The sequence below is a fragment of the Ranitomeya variabilis genome, chromosome 5 (genome assembly GCF_051348905.1).
Source record: "Ranitomeya variabilis isolate aRanVar5 chromosome 5, aRanVar5.hap1, whole genome shotgun sequence".
Taxonomy (NCBI): Eukaryota; Metazoa; Chordata; class Amphibia; order Anura; family Dendrobatidae; genus Ranitomeya; species Ranitomeya variabilis.
In genome coordinates, this window is record NC_135236.1 from 483736444 (window position 1) to 483757871 (window position 21428).

The window sequence follows — 21428 nt, forward strand, 5'->3', positions numbered from 1 at the left end:
GTGCACCATTCCTCAGAAATCTGGGGACAAGGGTGTATCATTGTGCTTTTGAAGATTGATCATGAGAACAACCCTTTAAGTATATATAATAATGGACTTGCTTTTCAACGATGCTCCATAACTGAAGCAGTGTGTGTTCCCACCATTAATATACCCAAAAGACCTAGCCAAAATGGAGTAAACAAAGACCACCAAGAAAGGGGAATGCAGAAAATTACCTTTTATTAACTATATGTAAAAAAAATGAATCACAATCAAGGATATACATATAGGTCCAATAAGGAGGAAATAGCAGGGGGTACATCAAAATCCAAATTAATTCAAGTGATTAGTACCAGAAATCACCATATAATCAATCCATATAAAACAATTTGGGATAAATAAGATTAGAGTGACAGTGACCTAAAGGACATATGCTGATCAGTATTTTGTGCAATGCTCACCTATGATAAGGGAGGATCTGTATTGGTGGCGGTTGTTAGCCAGGGCTTGGGGTGCAGTTATATCCACCGCTCTGTATTCCCAAAGCGATGACTGAACCAGCGCCACCCCCGCCTCTATGACTGAAACCCAAAGGCTGCCTGGGGGAATAAAGTTAATTTTCTCCCCGCAGCGTTCAGCTAAGTGCAGGCGCCGGCCAGGTTAGTAACGCTATTAACCTGCAGATTAGCCCCATATCTGCAGGTTAATAACATTTATTCTGGTGACAGTTACCCTTTAAATATGGAGATGAAGACAGTTGAAAAGTCACCTGAGCTTCCAGGGTGGTGTAGAAGACATGGGGGTGTATCATTTTGATAAGGAATACGTTAGTTTGCTTGACTGAGTGCTGCAATTAAAAAGAATATGACAAGTTTTTTCCCACCTAATCTGATAGCAGCATCATGTAGAGACAGTGACCTTGAATGCAGCGATCTGTCACTCACATACTGGACTGTTTTCTGTAGCTTTGATAAAATTACTGTTTTATCAGCAGGAGATTATCACTAAAGGATTAGTGGTCTTGTGCAATGTAGTCCTTCATATTCATGAGCTCCATATAATCTCCCTCCCACCACTGATTGGGAGACTTCTGCCTATGCACAGTGTATACAGACGGTTGTCAATTAGTGGGGTGGGCAGGGTTAGAAGGAGCTCAGCATTCCGAGTACTGCTAGATCTGCAGCAGAGAAAACAGTGATTGTATCAAATCACATTGCTGTAATCAGAGTATATGTCCCTATAGCATGCTTCTATAACAGACTAATTGACTATAGATTACATTTAAAATAGCTGTGAACTGCATAAAAATTCCCACAAAATACAACGTAAAAAAAAAAACAGCATTGCTCTCCTACTCTTGAAAAACAAGACGTATAACAAGTAAACTGACAGTGTAATATGTAATGTACCTTCAGCATGAGCTGAACGCCTTTCCTGGGATGTCCCTCTTGAATATCCAGGAGAGCAGCTTGCAGCATAAACCGGGCCTGGGTCTCGGAATCATTGAGCGCTTCTGCCTCGACAATACCCTCGGTTATTAGGGCTGAGCCGTCAGGCACATCCTGATCTAGGAAGCGATGTATAACACATTACCTTACCACACTGTTCTAACAGCACATACAAAAGTGTCATTGGAATGCTAGAGAGCCGTCAGCACCACCAGGAGCGGGTCACGTGGCACAGCCAATGCCAGCCACCTATGGAAGGGTAGAAGGAAAGGAAACACTCCAATGGAGACCTGAACGGACACTAACACGGACTAAGTAGCTATATCATTAGTTAATTGCTTCTGTCTTAGTTGCCATACATTACAGGCTTCCTTCTCACGCTCCCCAATTGAATCCTTGATAAGAACTTACATTTTGTGTAAATTGGATCGATACAATGTAAGAAATATAATCCTCTTTATTTTAAGGTTCTCACAAGAGCTCATATATCGGAGGAGTGCAAAAAAGGGATGGCATCCAGACCCATGTCATTCAATGTAGTTCATTCAGTGCAGATCTGCAGGGTTTTTTCTCATCTGTATTCGGGGGGTTAAAATAATTGCAGCATGCTGCGAGTGGATGGGCGCGAGAAAAAAAAAACGGATGCCATACGGATTTATGGCATCTGATTTTTATAAATAAATTCAATTCTTTAAGATGGGAAACTTTAAAATATTAATAGAAAAAGTTGTTTAAAAAAAACAACTGATTGACACTTGGGAAAAAATCGTCCCAATTTTCTGGATGAGAAAGGGACCAATATTTTATACACTCGTGTGACCCCAGCCTTATAGTTGTTGTATCGCTCAGGGATGGGTGGTCAGACAGCAATGTAACCTGCTGCACTACACTTCTTCCCAGTCTCCTTAGTCTCACCGCACTATATAATACTTGTGCAATGCTACAGCACATTCATTATGGGAAGTAATGCAATGGCTATGGCTCCAATAGGACATAATAAATGGGCAAGAGGAAAACTAGGGAATCAAATTCACCAAGCAGCCATTTTTATTTTCATATGCTCTTTTATATATTATCTAAAGTTCTGTTAGGATAGAAATAAACGTCCATACCATGAAGTGCTATTCCATGTATCTGCCTTGTAAGAGCAGCGACAAATGCAAGTCGACATCTTAACCACGTATGGATGTTCAGACGCTCTCTGGCTTCAGATTCAACGGGATTTATGAAAGTTTCTTCAAATTTTTCTCTGATCTTAAATTAAAGCAAAATGCTTAAATTACGGCAAAAAACAGTCAAATTCAAAAGCATAACGTAAATTAGGCTTATATTGTTAAAGATACTCTGTCAGCACAAAATCATTGTCTTAAACCAAGATCCTCACCTTATAGGGGACATAGCTCTAATAAAAATCATACTTTTAGGACCCAATTCATCAGTGTTACCACCAAAAACTAGCTTAAAGGACTTTGAAATGTTGAATAATTTTTGCAAAACGTGGAGCTGCATAAAAATGTAATGACTGGCATTTTCATGCTAGTTTCACGCAGCTACGCCCATATTGTCAATCAAGGATATAGATGGAAAACAAGGTTACCCCAAGCACCTCTATCAGTATACTTCAGTGGAAGAATTTCATTAATATGATAATTCCCTATGAAGGTTTGGTATGCAAAAACAGAGCATGTGCTCAAAAATTGACTAAAGTGTGGGAGAGATGGTGTGCGTCTCCTAAGACCTCCTATTCTAACACCCTCAGGTCCCATCTACCTTCTAACCTTGGCAGAGTTATCTGAGCCAATATGTTTCCAAAGTAGGGATGGGCGAACCAGAACGGTAAAGTTGTGGGTTCGTACCAAATATATAATGTCCGTGCACTGACCCCGAACATAGACTTCTCCCTGTAATCCATGGTACTACTGCCTGTGCAATAAATAAATAAAATAAAAAAATGGTGTGGGGTGCCCTCTGATTACCAAAAATAGAGGGTAACCTACACAGTTTTTTTTAATTTAAAAAAATAATAAAAAAAAAACCGCATAGCACTCCCCCATTTTTGACAACCAGCCAAGCTAAAGCAGACAGCTCGGGGCTGGAATTCTCAGACAGGGAAGTGGCAATGGATATTGGCTCCACCAGCCTAAAAATAGCCGCTCTCTGTTGCCCCAGAAAAGGCACATCTATTAGATGCGCCAATTCTGGTGCTATGCCCAACTCTTCCCACTTCACTGGTGCGGAGGCAAGTGGGGTAATACTTGTGGGGTTGATGTCAGCTTTCTAATGTCAGTTGACATCAGGCTCACAGGTTATTAATGAAGAGGCATCTATAAGACACCCCCATTACTAACCTGTATTTAAATATAATAGAAACACAGACGCAAAGAAAAGTTATTTGAAATAAAAACACAGACCCTTTTATTTGAAAGAAACACTCTCAACCCTCTTTCACCCTGTCCGATAACAAGATAATCCATATGTTCCACGATGCGCTCCAACCCTGCTACATCTGGATTTCATTGCTGAGCAGTGGCATGATGTGACTGCTAAGTCATGAATCCATAAGACACTGAGCTGAGCTTGAGAACTCAGCTGCAGAGCGGAGTGCTGACATCAATAAGGTGAGTGGAGTTCTCAGTCAACCAACTCCAGCAACCTCACTGACGTCAGCGTTGACTGTTAAAAAACTTTCTCTTGAGTGCTGACATCAGTGAGGCCACCGGAGTTCATCAACTATGAACTCCCCTCACCTTACTGATGTCACCAATTGGCGCTGCAGCGGAGTTCTTAGGCTCAGCTCAGAGTTCTCTTTAGTCGCATCCTACCACTGCTCAGCCATGAAGTCAAGATGTAAGAGTTGGAGAGCATCGTCGGACATATGGATTATCGTCGGTCAGATGAGGAATATGGTGTTTTTTTATTTTTAACTGTTGTAAATAAATAGGTTAAAGAGGGTCTGGGAGTTTTATTTCATATAAAGGACTTTATTCTGCCTGTGTCTTTATTACATTCTGACTATGGGGTTAGTAATGGGGCAATCCATTACTAACCCCTGGGCTTGGTGTCAGCAGCCATAAAACAGCTGACATCTACCACAAACCTATTACCCCACTTGTTACAGCACTAGGGAAAGTAAGGAGATTAAGAACCAGAATTGGCACATTTTATGGATGTGCCATTTCTGGAGTGGCTGAGAGCTGATGTTATTAGTCTGGGAGAGGGTCAATATCCATGTCCCCTTCCTAGGCAAACAATATCAGAGCACAGTTGTCTGCGTAGCCTTTGCTGGTTACTGAATATAGGGGGGCCCATCGTCATTTTTTGGGGGGTCTGGCCTATAATAACCAGTAAAGGCTAAGCAAACAGTTGTGATCTGATATTAATAGGCTGGGAACCTTTATGGATATTGGCCCATAACCAGAATATTAACATCAGCCCCTAGCCGCTGGCTTTCCCTCAGCTGGTTATGAAAATTACGGGGGACCCATGCTGCTTTTTTTAAACTTTTTTTTTGAGTGAGAAAGTTCTCACGCAGTCAGCGCTTACGTCAGTGAGGTCACAGTAGTTCGTCAACCATGAACTCCGCTCACCTTAGTGACGTCACCACTCGGAGCTGCAGTTCTCAGGCTCAGCGTCTCATGAATTCATCAGTTCCTGGATCACTTTGCCACCTGGCTTCCACACTTTCTCTCCTGTGACACTCCCACCCTTATCATGGGTGATTTCAACATCCCCATTGCTTCTCCCCTTTCCCCGTCTGCTTCTCACCTTTTATCTCTAACCTCCTCTTTCGGCCTCTCGCAGCATACTAACTCTCCAACGCATGAAGATGGAAACTACCTTGACTTGGTCTTCTCCCGGCTTTGCTCAGTGGATGATTTCACAAACTCCCCTCTCCCACTCTCTGACCACAACCTTCTTTCATTCTCTATCAAGAACTGCCATCCTGCTCAGATCACCCCCACTTTCCACACTTATAGAAACATACAGGCCATTAACACCCAGAAACTTATGAAGAACTTGCAGTCCTCATTGGCCCCAATCTCCTCCATCTCATGTCCTGATTCTGCTCTGAACCATTACAATGAAACCCTGCAAAGTGCCCTGGATGAAGCTGCTCCTCCTATACATAGAGCAACTCGACACAGACGGCGACAACCGTGGCACACGCTGCAAACACGCTTCCTGCAGCGATGCTCCAGGTGCGCCGAACGTCTGTGGAGAAAATCTTATCTACCCGAAGATTTCATCCATTATAAGTTCATGCTAAAAACATACAACTCTGCCCTTCACCTCTCCAAACAAACCTATTTCAACACCCTCATCACCTCACTGTCCAATAACCCTAAACGTCTCTTCGACACTTTCCAGTCCCTACTCAACCCAAGAGAGCAGGCCCCAACCACAGATCTCCGTGCTGAAGATCTGGCCAATTACTTCAAAGAAAAAATTGACCACATTCGCCAGGAAATCATCTCCCAATCTCTTCATACCAGGCACTGTCCTCCCTCCCCCACTGCATCTAGTTCACTCTCTGACTTTGAACCAGTTACTGAAGAAGAAGTAAGCAGGCTCCTTGCATCTTCTCGCCCGACCACTTGCACCAGTGACCCCATTCCGTCACATCTCCTCCAGTCCCTTTCCCCGGCTGTCACCTCTCATATAACAAAAATATTCAACCTTTCCCTCACTTCCGGTATTTTTCCCTCCTCATTTAAGCATGCCATCATACATCCATTACTTAAAAAACCCTCCCTCGACCAAAACTGTGCCGCTAATTATAGACCTGTCTCTAATCTTCCCTTCATCTCTAAACTCCTGGAACGCCTGGTCCACTCCCGTCTTACCCGCTATCTCTCAGATAACTCTCTTCTCGACCCTCTTCAATCTGGCTTCCGCTCTTTACACTCTACTGAAACTGCCCTCACTAAAGTCTCTAATGACCTACTAACAGCTAAATCTAATGGTCACTACTCCATGCTAATTCTATTGGATCTTTCCGCAGCATTCGACACTGTGGATCATCAGCTCCTCCTCACTATGCTCCGCTCCATCGGCATCAAGAACACCGTTCTCTCTTGGTTCTCCTCCTATCTCTCTGACCGATCCTTCACTGTATGTTTTGCTGGTTCCTCCTCCTCTCACCTTCCCCTTACTGTTGGGGTTCCTCAAGGATCAGTCCTAGGCCCCCTCCTCTTCTCTTTGTATACTGCCCCTATTGGACAAACAATCAGTAGATTTGGTTTCCAGTACCATCTCTATGCTGACGACACCCAATTATACACCTCTTCTCCTGCTTTCACTCTGACCTTCTTAGAAAACACCAGTGATTGTCTTACCGCTGTCTCTAACATCATGTCCTCCCTCTATCTGAAACTGAACCTGTCAAAAACTGAACTCCTCGTGTTCTCTCCCTCTACTAACCTACCTTTGCCTGACATTGCCATCTCCGTGTGTGGTTCCACCATTACTCCAAAGCAACATGCCCGCTGCCTTGGGGTTATCCTTGATTCCGAGCTTTCATTCACCCCCCACATCCGATCACTGGCTCGCTCTTCTTATTTGCATCTCAAAAACATTTCTAGAATTCGCCCTTTTCTTACTTTCGACTCTGCAAAAACTCTTACTGTTTCTCTTATTCATTCCCGTCTGGACTATTGTAACTCTCTACTAATCGGCCTCCCTCTTACCAAACTCTCCCCGCTCCAATCTGTCCTGAATGCTGCTGCCAGGATCATATTCCTCACCAACCGTTACACCGATGCCTCTACCTTGTGCCAGTCATTACACTGGCTACCCATCCACTCCAGAATCCAGTACAAAACTACTACCCTCATCCACAAAGCACTCCATGGCTCAGCACCACCCTACATCTCCTCTCTGGTCTCAGTCTACCACCCTACCCGTGCCCTCCGCTCCGCTAATGACCTCAGGTTAGCATCCTCAATAATCAGAACCTCCCACTCCCGTCTCCAAGACTTTACACGTGCTGCGCCGATTCTTTGGAATGCACTACCTAGGTTAATACGATTAATCCCCAATCCCCACAGTTTTAAGCGTGCCCTAAAAACGCATTTGTTCAGACTGGCCTACCGCCTCAACGCATTAACCTAACTATCCCTATGTGGCCTATTAAAAATAGAAAAAAAAACAAAACACATAATCAGGTTCCTCGCATCGTGTTCTCATACACTTTATGCAGTTAATAGCACTCTGTGTCTGTACTGCTACATACTTAGGCAGTTAACTGGTTCATGCAGCTTTACATGAACACCCGAGCCTTACACTATGGCTGGTCCAAATAACTAAAGCAATTGTTACCATCCACCTCTCGTGTCTCCCCTTTTCCTCATAGTTTGTAAGCTTGCGAGCAGGGCCCTCATTCCTCCTGGGATCTATTTTGAACTGCGATTTCTGTTATGCTGTAATGTCTATTGTCTGTACAAGTCCCCTCTACAAGTTGTAAAGCACTGCGGAATATGTTGGCGCTATATAAATAAAAATTATTATTATTATTATTATTATTATTATTATATTATTAATTCATGGCTGAGCGGTCGCATTATACCACTGCTCAGCCATGAAATCCAGATGTAGCAGAATTGGAGAGCATTGTGGGACATATGAACTATTTTATCATTGGACAGATGAGGAATATGGTGTTTTATTATTTTTAATTTTACAGTAATAAATAGTGAAAGTGGGTGGGGAGTGTTTCTTTCAAATACAGGACTTTTCTCTGTGACTATGTTTTTATTACATTTGACTACACGGTTAGTCATAGGGTTATTTTATAGATGCCTTTCCATTACTAACCTGTGGGCTTGATGTCAGCTGACTTTACAAAGCTGACATCAACCTCACAAACATTATCCCACTAGCAACGCACCAGGGCAAGTGGGAAGAGCCGGGCAAAGTGCCATCTAATAGATGCGCCTTTTCTGAGGCGGCTGTGGGCTGCTATTTTTAGGCTGGGGGCCAATATCCATGGCCCCTTCCCTGTCTCAGAATACCAGCCCCCAGCTGTCTGCTTTAGGTTGGCTGCCTGTTAAAAAAGGGACGGTCCTACGCAGTTTTTTAAAATTTATTTAAATAATTTAAAAAATGGCATGGGGACTCCTCTATTTTTGATAACCAGCCAAGATAATGCTGACAGCTGAAACACTGGATGTTCGTTGCACCCATTCATTTGAATGAGGTCCGGGCTATCCATGGGTTCGCCCATCACTATTCCAAAGTTCTGATCCCTGATGCTGGAGAGAGGTTGGGTCCCAAGCTGGGGATATATAGATATTATAATATTGAATTTTTAATTGTATATAAAATTATGTATGTTATTTTACGGCTTTCTATTGAATAGAGGTGTTTCTATATGTTGACTTTACATGAATGTACATCATGAATCCATAATGTACCTTTCTTATTTGATTTATTGTATCATTTTGTGCTGAGAGTTCAATAAATATCAAGTAGTTTTTTTTTTTTTAAAAAAAGAAGGTTTTCTGGACAAAAAGAAATGGAATTGGACACTACAGATAGGATTTTATTATTAGGGCTATGTCCACTACAAGGCGTTGTGCTTGGTTTGAACAGTCAGTTTATGCTTACATACTCCCTTTAAATAATAAATAATGGTACATTATTTTTAAAGATATTGTAATTTGTGAAAATGAGGAGCAGGTTACAGGTACAAGTAAGATATAGCATATACTGTAAGTGCAATACTTTCTAGTCATTATATATGATAGGAAAGCGTAACAACTAAACCACTGGATTGGCATTCATCATTCGGGTAAATAAGTGCACCTCTTCTGACAAATCTACAAAGTAATCTACAAAAGACAACGTAAGTGGAGTACAGAATGTTGTACTGTGTTCTTGGAAAGTCAATGAATTTGCTGTTGAATGTCAAGATGTTACTTTTTTGTAAGAAGGCTTTGTTCTCAATGCATAATTGAATGCAGTTACAGTCTATAAACAAGCATTAACAATTATGTATAAGGACATATATAATATTAGGAATCCTTCATCTTTGAGAAGGAATAATATATGGTTATTGTTAGCTGTAGTACTACTATTTAAGGAATATTGTCCTGCATGGGTCTCATAAGGTATATAATGCACTATTAAAACGTCTTCTGAGTACATAATATATTCCTTTTGATAAGTATATCTGTTTCATGCAGATATGCTAATAACATTGGAATGGAATTGTTATCAGTACATTTACAATCCTACCCAAATAGCCTCTTCAGAGAGGAATAGAGCAGAGTCTCCAGTGCCACCTATTGGAGTTAAGAATCCAAGAAAACAACATTGATTTCCTTTTAATCTCCTCTTGCCATAGAGAATTTTTGTTTTTGCACTTTCACTTTTTTACCTTTTACCCATATTTTATTATTTTTCCATCCACGTAGCCATATGAGGACTTCTTTTTTTGAAGGACGAGTTGTATTTTTGAAGATAATATGAGTCACTTAGGGTGAGAAGGAAGTCACAGCATCTATTCCCGATATGGGTGAGCATTGCACTTTACATTGAGTCATATCTCCATTTACTTTTCATTATGGCTGACCATTTTTGAATGGTTAATATCTGCACTTTGATATATAACTACCGTATATACTTGTGTATAAGCAGAGTTTTCAGCACATTTTTTTTGCTGAGAAAGACCCCCCTCGGCTTATACACAAGTCACGGTCCCACTTACCATGTATACTCGGGTATAAGCCGACCCGAGTATAAGCCGAGACCCTTAATTTTGCCACAAAAAACTGGGTAAGCTTATTGACTCGAGTATAAGCCTAGGGTGGAAAATGCAGCAGCTACCGGTAAATGTCAAAAATAAAAATAGGTACCAATAAAAGTAAAATTAATTGAGACATCAGTAGGTTAAGTGTTTTTGAATATCCATATTGAGTCAGGAGCCCCATATAATGCTCCACAAAGTTCATGATGGGCCCCATAAGATGCTCCATACAAAATACGCCCCATATAATGCTCCATAACGTTTATGATGGGCCCCATAAGGTGCTCCATATTAAAATATTCCCCATATAATGCTGCATAAAGGTTGATTATCGCCCCATAAGATGCTCCATAGAGACATTTGCCCCATAAAATGCTGCATAAAGGTTAATAAGGGCCCCATAAGATACTCCATACAGACATTTGCCTCATACAGTGCTGCATAAAGGTTAATAAGGGCCCCATAAGATGCTCCATACAGACATTTGCCCCATACAATGCTGTCCCTGCTTCTTTCTTACAAATGGACTCCGGGCGCTGACAGCTTCTTCCAGCGTTGAGCAGTCACTGGTACCGCTCATTACAGTAATGAACATGCAGCTCCACCCTTATGGGAGTGGAGTCACTTCCATATTCATTACTGCAATGAGCGGTACCATGTGACCGCTCAACACAGGAAAAAGCTGTCAGCGCCCGGAGACCATCGGAGATGCAGGGACCTCGTCAGGAGCAGGTGAGTATGTGACAGCCGCCGCTCCCCCTCCTCTGCCGACAATGACTTGAGTATAAGCCGAAAGGGGCACTTTCAGCCTAATAAAATGGGCTGAAAATCTCGGCTTATACTCGAGAATATACGGTACTTATTCTCCGTTGTGGGTGGTCCCCGGTGTCTCCAGATCGTCTGCACGAGCCTGCAGCCTCTCTCAGTGTTCTGGTGACTGCTGACAGAGGCGGCGGTCGGCGTTAGCACCGGGGCAAGTGCCAGGGTACTGAATAGGCGGGGACATCGGCGCGCTATGGGGGCCAGGAGCCCGTGCCGCCACTTGCTCAGGCCCCTGGCACTTGCGATATTCACCTCTCCCCGTTCCACCGCTGTGATGTCTTCCGCGTCCTCTGACTGTGACGTTCAGGTCAGAGAGCGCGATGATGTGATTAGTGTGCGCCCTCTGCTTGAACAGTCAGTGCAGACACCCGGCGACGCTGAGGAGCAGCGGCCAGCAACAAGAGGTATTTCATTTTTTTTTCTGCAGCATAGTCTGTGCATTATATGGGCATCTTATGGGGCCCATCATGAACTTTATGGAGCATTATATGGGGCATATTATGGGGCCCATCTTGAACTTTATGGAGCATTATATGGGGCGTATTTTCTATGGAGCATTTTATGGGGTTCATCCCGAACTTTATGGAGCATTTCATGGGGCCCATCTTGAACTTTATGGAGCATCTTATGTGGCCCATCTTCAACTTTATGGAGCATTATATGGGGCGCTATTTTGTATGGAGCATCTTATGGGGCCCATGTTGAACTTTATGGAGCATCTTATGTGGCCCATCTTCAACTTTATGGAGCATTATTTGGGGCATATTTTGCATGGAGCATTTACCAGTAGCTGCTGCATTTCCCACCCTAGGCTTATACTCGAGTCAATAAGTTTTCACAGTTTTTTTTGTGGTAAAATTAGGTGCCTCGGCTTATACTCGGTTGGCTTATACTCGAGTATATACTGTACATTTGCAAAATATTCTACATTTGTTTTTTTTCAGTCAAGATGGGGTGCTGAGTGTACATTAATGTGAAAAAAAATGAACTTTTTTAATTTACCAAATGTCTGCAATGAAACAAAGAGTGAAAAATTTAAAGGGGTCTGAATACTTTCCATACCAACTGTACAACCATCGCAATAGCAATCTGCAACGACAATATCACCTGTAGTATACAACAAACATCTTAAATGCATAATATAGATATTTTATGAATGTAAATACAATACATCTACACACATTTGGCCCTGAGGCTTAGAATGTAAGCATTAATAAAGTTTAAGAACATAAGTATGAGTATAAAAAGGAAGTCTTAATAAGGAAAAGAAAATGTGTGATAACGGGTAATTTCTGCCAGCACTTACTTGTCCATTTTTATTATCGCATTTCGCTTGAGCAGCAAACAGTTTGGCTTCCTGCAGAATCTTCAGTGCAGAAAATGACATAGCAATGCTGCAATTAGTGAGGAATGCAAGATTATATTGGCCACCCTGCACATGTTACCAACTTTGGTGTAATACAATCGATAGAGATATAACCTTAGCAGAAACTTATGCATTGATGGGGTCATTTATCTAATGTACAATGTTTCAGAGTTGCTTCAAGCTATCGTGTTGTAATAAACTTCAAAACTTTATTGTATCAGAACCAATTACCGTACATACTCATGAATAAGCCAAGTTTGTCAGCACATTTTTTTGTGCTGAAAACGACCCCCTCAGCTTATACACGAGTCACGGTACAGAAAGCTGGAGGGGGAGGAGGGCGGCGGAGCAGCGAGTGCCAGGAGCCGGCACACACATCATACTCACCTACCTGCGTGCCCTCTGTGCTGGCACTGCATCTCATGCCAGCCGCCGGCACCTGCCTGCAGCTCTTCCTGTGCTCAGCGGTCACGTGGTACCGCTCATTAAGGTGATGAATATGGGCGCGTCTCCACTCCCATAGGGATGTAGCGCATATTCATTACCTTAATGAGCGGTACCATGTGACCGCTAAGCACAGGAAGAGCTGCAGGCAGGCGCCGGTGGCCGGAACGAGATGCAGTGCCAGCACCGAGGGCGCGCAGGTAGGTGAGTATGATGATTTTTGCTTTTTTTCAATAGGAAACATGCACACAGGAATAGGGAATAAGGAAGCATGCATACAGGGACAGAACTGGGAAAGCATGCATGCAGGGACATAACGGAGAAGGCATTCATACCAGGACAGGGAAGGGGGAGGCATGCATACAGGGGAAGGGAGGCATGCATACAGGGATGGAACATGGGAGGCATGCATACAGGGACGGAATGGGGGAGGCATGCATACAGGGATGGAACGGGGGAGGCATGCATACATGGTTGGAACAGGGAGGCATTCATACAGGGGCAGGGACAGGGAGACATGCACAGCAGGACAGGGATGGAATGGGGAAGGCATGCATACCAGGACAGGGAGGCATGAATACAGGAACGGAACGGGTAAGGCATTCATACAGGGGCAGGGACAGGGAGGCATGCAGACAATGACAGGGTTGGCATGCAGATAGGGACAGGGATGGGGGGGCATTCATACCAGGACAAGGAGGGGGGCATGCATACAATGACAGGGACAGGGGAGGCATGCAGACAGGGACAGGGAGGCATTCATACCAGTACAGGGAATGGGGAGGCATGCATACAGGGATGGAACGGGGGAGGCATGCAGTCAGGGGCAGGGAGGCATTTATACTAGAACAGGGAAGGGGGAGGCATGTATACAATGACAGGGACAGGGGAGGCATGCAGACAGGGAGAGGGTTGGGGAGGAATTCATACCAGGACAGGGAAGGGGAGCCATGCATACAGCGATGCAACAGGGGAGGCATGCATACACGGATGGAACAGGGGAGGCATTCATACAGGGGCAGGGACAGGGAGGCATGCAGACAATGACAGGGAAGGCATGCAGACAGGGACAGGGAGGCATTCATACCAGGACAGGTAAGGGGGAGGCATGCATACAGGGATGGAACTGGGGAGGCATGCAGACAGGGGCAGGGAAGGGGAGGCATTCATACCAGGACAGGGAACGGGGAGGCATGCAGGGACAGGGATGGGGAGGTATTCATACTGGGACAGGGATCGGGGAGCCACACATAGCAGGACAGGGATGAGGGGACAATGAATACCCGGCTTATACTGTACTCGCGTCAATATGCTTACCCAGTTTTCCATGGCAAAAGTAGGTGCCTCAGATTATACTCGGGTCGGCTTATACTCGAGTATATACGGTATGTTAGACCTTAAAGAGGATCTCTTACAATCCCACAATGCAAACATAAATAGATTTAGTAACCCTGATGAGGCTGATGTACTTACACTGAAAAAATCCATATTACATTGGTGGTGTAATTCTCTTACTAAAATTAGCATTTTATGAAGCTCGCTAGATGCGCATTTTAATAACACAAAGCAAAACGTTCACAAATGATTATTTAGTAAGTTCAGCAGCTTCATTGTAAGTACGTTCGCCAGCCTCATCAGGTCTAATAGAGCTATTTAATCTATATACACTCACTGGCCACTTTATTAGGTACACCTGTCCAACTTCTTGTTAACACTTAATTTCTAATCAGCCAATCACATGGCGGCAACTCAGTGCATTTAGGCATGTAGACATGGTCAAGACAATCTCCTGCAGTTCAAACCGAGCATCAGTATGGGGAAGAAAGGTGATTTGAGTGCCTTTGAACGTGGCATGGTTGTTGGTGCCAGAAGGGCTGGTCTGAGTATTTCAGAAACTGCTGATCTACTGGGATTTTCACGCACAACCATCTCTAGGGTTTACAGAGAATGGTCCGAAAAAGAAAAAAAATCCAGTGAGCGGCAGTTCTGTGGGCGGAAATGCCTTGTTGATGCCAGAGGTCAGAGGAGAATGGGCAGACTGGTTCGAGCTGATAGAAAGGCAACAGTGACTCAAATCGCCACCCGTTACAACCAAGGTAGGCCTAAGAGCATCTCTGAACGCACAGTGCGTCGAACTTTGAGGCAGATGGGCTACAGCAGCAGAAGACCACACCGGGTACCACTCCTTTCAGCTAAGAACAGGAAACTGAGGCTACAATTTGTACAAGCTCATCGAAATTGGACAGTAGAAGATTGGAAAAACGTTGCTTGGTCTGATGAGTCTCGATTTCTGCTGCGACATTCGGATGGTAGGGTCAGAATTTGGCGTAAACAACATGAAAGCATGGATCCATCCTGCCTTGTATGGAGCATCTTTGGGATGTGCAGCCGACAAATCTGCGGCAACTGTGTGATGCCATCATGTCAATATGGACCAAAATCTCTGAGGAATGCTTCCAGCACCTTGTTGAATCTATGCCACGAAGAATTGAGGCAGTTCTGAAGGCAAAAGGGGGCCCAACCCGTTACTAGCATGGTGTACCTAATAAAGTGGCCGGTGAGTGTATATAATTGTCTAAGGGTTTTCCTGTCTGTCCTGGAAATCCCGCGTCTCTGATTGGTCGAGGCCGCCTGGGCCTCGACCAATCAGCGACGGGCACAGTATCGACGTAGATGTCATAATGGTTGCCATGGCGACGATGATGTCATAAAGGTTGCCTTGACCAATCAGCGACGGGCACAGTCTGCCGCGAATTCTGGAATCATCATTGTCCATATACTACGGGGACATGCATATTCTAGAATACCCGATGTGTTAGAATTGCACACTGGCTGCACATGGTGCACATGAAGGTCCACACAGCCCACGTAGTGTATAACACAGCCCACGTAGTGTATAACACAGGCCACATAGTATATTGCACAGCCCACATAGTATATAGCACAGCCAACATAGTATATAGCACAGCCCACATAGTATATTGCACAGCCACGTAGTATATTGCACAGCCCACGTAGTATATTGCACAGCCCACGTAGTATATTGCACAGCCCATGTTGTACATTGCACAGCCACGTAGTATATAGCACAGCCCACGTAGTATATTGCACAGCCCACGTAGTATATTGCACAGCCCACATTGTACATTGCACAGCCCACATAGTACATTGCACAGCCCACGTATTATATTGCACAGCCCACGTAGTATATTGCACAGCCCACGTAGTATGTTGCAAAGCCCACGGAATACCCGATGCAGTGGCTATTGCAGTGTGCACGCAGCCAGACTATGTGCACAGCCAGGGCAAGGTCCACAAGAATATAACTGCTATAATACTGCCCCCTATGTACAAGAATATAACTACTATAATACCGACACTATGTACAAGAATATAACTACTATAATACTGCCCCTATGTACAAGAATATAACTACTATAATACTGCCCCTTATGTACAAGAATTAACTACTATACTACTGCCCCTATGTACAAGAATATAACTACTATAATACTGCCCCTATGTACAAGAATATAACTACTATAATACTGCCCCTATGTACAAGAATATAACAATTATAATACTGCCCCAGGCCTCGACCAATCAGCGACGGGCATTGTCCTCCATTGTCTAAGGCATTGTACTCCATTGTCTAAGGGTCACTTCCATCTGTCTGTCTGTCTGTCTGTCTGTCACGGATATTCATTGGCCGCTCCTTACTCCTTGCAGTCAGTGCCCGGTGCCCGCTCCATACTCCCCTCCAGTCAGCGCTCACACAGGGTTAATGGCAGCGGTAACAGACCGCGTTATGCCGCGGGTAACGCACTCCGTTACCGCTGCTATTAACCCTGTGTGTCCCCAACTTTTTACTATTGATGCTGCCTATGCACCATAAATAGTAAAAAAATGTAATGTTAAAAATAATAAAAAAACCTGCTATTCTCACCCTCCGTAGTCCGCCGAGTCGCACGCGGCTGCCGCCATCTTCCGTTCCCAGAGATGCATTGTGAAACTACCCAGAAGACTTAGTGGTCTCGCGAGACCGCTAAGTCTTCTGGGTAATTTTGCAATGCATCCTGGGAACAGAAGATGGCGGCAGCTGCGCGCCATCGCCAGAGCTTCGGTGGATCCCGGTGGGTGAGTATATCACTATTTTTTACTTTAATTATTATTTTTTTTAACAGGGATATGGTGCCCACACTGCTAAATAGTGCGTAGGCTGTGTGATATACTGCGTGGGCTGTGTGATATACTGCGGGGGCTGTGCTATATACTACATGGGCAGTGTGATATACTGCGTGGGCTGTGCTATATACTACATGGGCAGTGTGATATACTGCGTGGGCTGTGTGATATACTGCGGGGGCTGTGCTATATACTACATGGGCAGTGTTATATACTATGTGGGCTGTGCAATATACTGCGTGGGCTGTGCTATATACTACATGGGCAGTGATATATACTACGTGGGCTGTGTTATATACTGCGTGGGCTGTGCTATATACTATGTGCTCTGTGTTACATACTGTGTGGCCTGTGCTATATAGTATGTCGCCTGTGTTATATACTGCGTGGCTGTTATATACTGCATGGGCTGTGTTATATAGTACGGGGGCTGTGTTATATAGTACGTGGGCTGTGTTATGTACTGCGTGGCCTTTATTAACGCATCGGGTATTGTAGAATAAGTATGTATGTATATAGCAGCCACATAGTATATAGCACAGGCCACGTAGCATTTGTCTGCTATATACTACATGCCTCCTATATACTACGTGGCCTGTGCTATATACTATGTGGCCACTATATACATACATACATACATACATATTCTAGAATACCCGATGCGTTAGAATCGGGCCACCATCTAGTCTATATATATAATTGTCTAAGGGTTTTTCTGTCTTTCTGTCCTTCTGTCTTTCTATCTATCACGGATATTCATTGGTCGCGGCCTCTGTCTGTCATGGAATCCAAGTCGCTGATTGGTCTTGCCAGCTGCCTGTCATGGCTGCCGCGACCAATCAGCGACGGCCACAGTCCGATTAGTCCCTCCCTACTCCCCTGCAGTCAGTGCCTGGCGCCCGCTCCATACTCCCCGCAGTCACCGCTCACACAGGGTTAATGCCAGCGGTAACGGACCACGTTATGCCACGGGTAACTCACTCGGTTACCACCACTATTAACCCTGTGTGACCAAGTTTTTACTACTGATGCTGCCTATGCAGCGTCAATAGTAAAAAGATCTAATGTTAAAAATAATAAAAAAATAAAAAATCATTATATACTCACCTTCCGCAGCCTTTCCCGCTCCTCGCGACGCTCTGGTGACCGCTCCATGCAAGCGGCAGGTTCCGTTGGCAAGGATGGTATGCGAGAAGGACCTGCCATGACGTCACGGTCATGTGACTGCGACATCATCACAGGTCCTGCGAGAAGGACCTGCCATGACGTTACGGTCATGTGACCGCGACGTCATCACAGGTCCTGCGCTCATACCAACCCTGGGACCAGAAGCTGCCGCGTGCACCGCGCACAGGGCCAGGACTTCAAAGGGCCTTCAGAAGGTGAGTATATGTTTATTTTTTGTTTTAAGTCTGTATACGTATACTACGTGGCTCTGTGCTGTATACTACGTCGCTGTGCAATATACTACGTCACTGGGCAATATACTACATCACTGGGCAATATACTACGTCGCTGGGCAATATACTACGTGGCTGGGCAATATACTACGTGGCTGGGCAATTTACTACGTGGCTGGGCAATTTACTACGTGGCTGGGCAATTTACTACGTGGCTGGGCAATATACTACGTGGCTGGGAAATATACTACGTGGCTGGGCAATATACTACATGGCTGGGCAATATACTACGTGGCTGGGCAATATACTACGTGGCTGGGAAATATACTACGTGACTGGGCAATATACTACGTGGCTGTGCAATATACTACGTGGACATGCATATTCTAGAATACCCGATGCGTTAGAATCGGGCCACCATCTAGTAATATATAAGTGTGTATTGAGAAATTTGGTGACGGTACACTGATGGTATAGCTGAGTGCAGGACACCCGGTAAGTCAAAAGCTATTCCTCCTGACTTCCCTGATATATATGAGATGGGTTCAGTTGGGTGTGTATGTGTTTTTAATGGGAAATAAACACATTTGAGACATTTTGGCAGATAACAAGGTATCAAATATTCTGTAATTCAAGATGGTTTTCATAGGGTAATTTCAAGATGGTTTCCAAGATGGTGTATGGCTTACCTTTCGGCAATGTGCAGCTTCTGCTGTGCTATTTCGGAAAGTTGAAGCTTTGCCTCAATTGCAAATTCCAGGTCAAGTGCGGTACATTCTGACAGTCGATAATTATATTTCATCTCTACATCCTGGAGAATACATTTTACGCTTCCCTCTGCTTCTTTTAATAACATGTTCTATTTTAATGGCAAAACAAAGAGGCAAGATAAAAGTAAGTTGTCTACGTCCTTAGATAATCCGTTTCCATATCAAAAGTAAAATATGGAAAATATGGTTTTCATCAAGGCATTACACCTTGACGGGTATTCCTGTCTCAACAAAACATCACGTATCCACTGAATAGGTGAAAGCTGTTGAATCAATCTGGTTCCCCTCGTCACTGTAGTTGGCTATCCTCATTGATGTCACAGACTGAGTGCATCAGCAGGGCTGATTTGTTTAGGATGGGATACCCCTTTAAGAAACTAAAAGGTAGCCACTGACTAGACACTAAAGGGAAAATCAGTTTATCAGCATTGTAACTTATGTCTCGTTTACATTGAATGACCGATGGCCGTAAGGAAGCGTTGACCGGCTACACAGAACTTGATCGGGACTTCTGTGCACAGAATGAACACTAACAGATAGTTCTGTGCATTTATAACCAACTAGCTGAAGAGCCCGGCGTTGCCTGGGCATAGTAAATATCTGTGGTTAGTTATAGCACCTCATTTCTCTCATTTTCCCCATCACATCTTTCATTTTCCCCCTCACATCTCTCATTTTCTCCCTCACACCTCTCATTTTCCCCCTCACTCCTCTTATTTTCCCCCTCACTCCTCTCATTCCCCCCTAACACTTGTCATTTCGACCTCACATCTGTCATTTTCCGATCACTCCACTATTTTCCCTCACTCCTCTCATTTTGCACTCACACCTTTTCATTTTCACCTCATACCTCTCATTTTCACCTCAGTATATACATGTTTGTCATCTCCCTTATATATAGTATACACCTGTATGTCATCTCCTGTATATAGTATATACCTGTATGTCATCTCCCCTGCATATAGTATATACCTGCTGTGTGTCATGTCCCCTGTATATAGTATATACCTGTATGTCATCTCCTCCTATATGTAGTATATACCTGTATGTAATCTCCTGTATATAGTATATACCTGTGTGTCATCTCACCTATATATAGTATATATCTGTGTGTCATCTCCTCCTGTATATAGTATATACCTGTATGTCATCTCCTCCTACACATAGCATATACCTGTATGTCATCTCCTCCTGTATATACTATATACCTGTAGGTAATCTGCTCCTGTATATAGTATATACCTGTGTGTCATCTCCTCCTGTATATAGTATATACCTGTATGTCATTTCCTGCTGTATGTAGTATGTACCTGTATGTCATCTCCTCCTCTATATAGTATATACCTGTGTGTCATCTCCTCCTGTATATAGTATATATCTGTATGTCATCTCCTCCTGTATTAGACCTCGTTCACACGTTATTTGGTCAGTATTTTTACCTCAGTATTTGTAAGCTAAATTGGCAGCCTGATAAATCCCCAGCCAACAGTAAGCCCACCCCCTGGCAGTATATATTAGCTCACACATACACATAATAGACAGGTCATGTGACTAACAGCTGCCGGATTCCTATATGGTACATTTGTTGCTCTTGTAGTTTGTCTGCTTATTAAACAGATTTTTATTTTTGAAGGATAATACCAGACTTGTGTGTGTTTTAGGGCGAGTTTCGTGTGTCAAGTTGTGTGTGTTGAGTTGCGTGTGGCGACATGCATGTAGCGACTTTTGTGAGATGAGTTTTGTGTGGCGACATGCGTGTAGCAACTTTGTGTGTGTCGAGTTGCATGTGACAGGTTAGTGTAGCAAGTTGTGTGCAGCAAGTTTGGCGCATGGCGAGTTTTGCGCGTGGCGAGTTTTATGTGTGGTGCCTTTTGAGTATGTGCAAGTTTTTGTTTGAGGCAACTTTTGCATGTGTTGCAACTTTTGTGCATGTGGCAATTTTTCCGCGTGTGCAAGTTTTGCGTGTGGCGAGTTTTCCATGAGGTGAGTTTTGCACGTGTGGGGAGTTTTGCATGTGGAGAGTTTTGCGCGTGGCGAGTTTTGAGCGGCGACTTTTGTGTTTCGACTTTTATGTGGCGAGGTTGGTGTATGTGTGGTGAAATGTGTGCTGAGGGTGATATATGTGTTCGAGCACGTGGTAGTGTGTGGCGCATTTTGTGTGTGTGTTCATATCCCCGTGGTGACCTGCTCCTGACGAAGCCACTCTAGTGGCGACACGCGTTGGGCTTCTGCCCCCTGGACGACTATTGGGATGGGTATTTTTGG

The 21428-nt window shown here is 44.0% G+C and overlaps 1 protein-coding gene across 3 annotated transcripts in view; it reads right to left on the reverse strand.

Moving 5' to 3' along the window:
• Nucleotides 1-21428, reverse strand: part of CFAP54 (cilia and flagella associated protein 54) — a 615020-nt gene that overhangs the window by 110392 nt on the left and 483200 nt on the right. For all 3 annotated transcript variants that reach the window (XM_077265522.1, XM_077265521.1, XM_077265523.1), the window contains 4 exons: nt 19083-19252; nt 12305-12392; nt 2543-2684; nt 1392-1549 (listed from right to left, as the gene is read on the reverse strand). In XM_077265522.1, coding sequence (XP_077121637.1) covers nt 1392-1549; nt 2543-2684; nt 12305-12392; nt 19083-19252 — 558 coding nt within the window. The remainder of the gene's footprint in view (nt 1-1391; nt 1550-2542; nt 2685-12304; nt 12393-19082; nt 19253-21428) is intronic.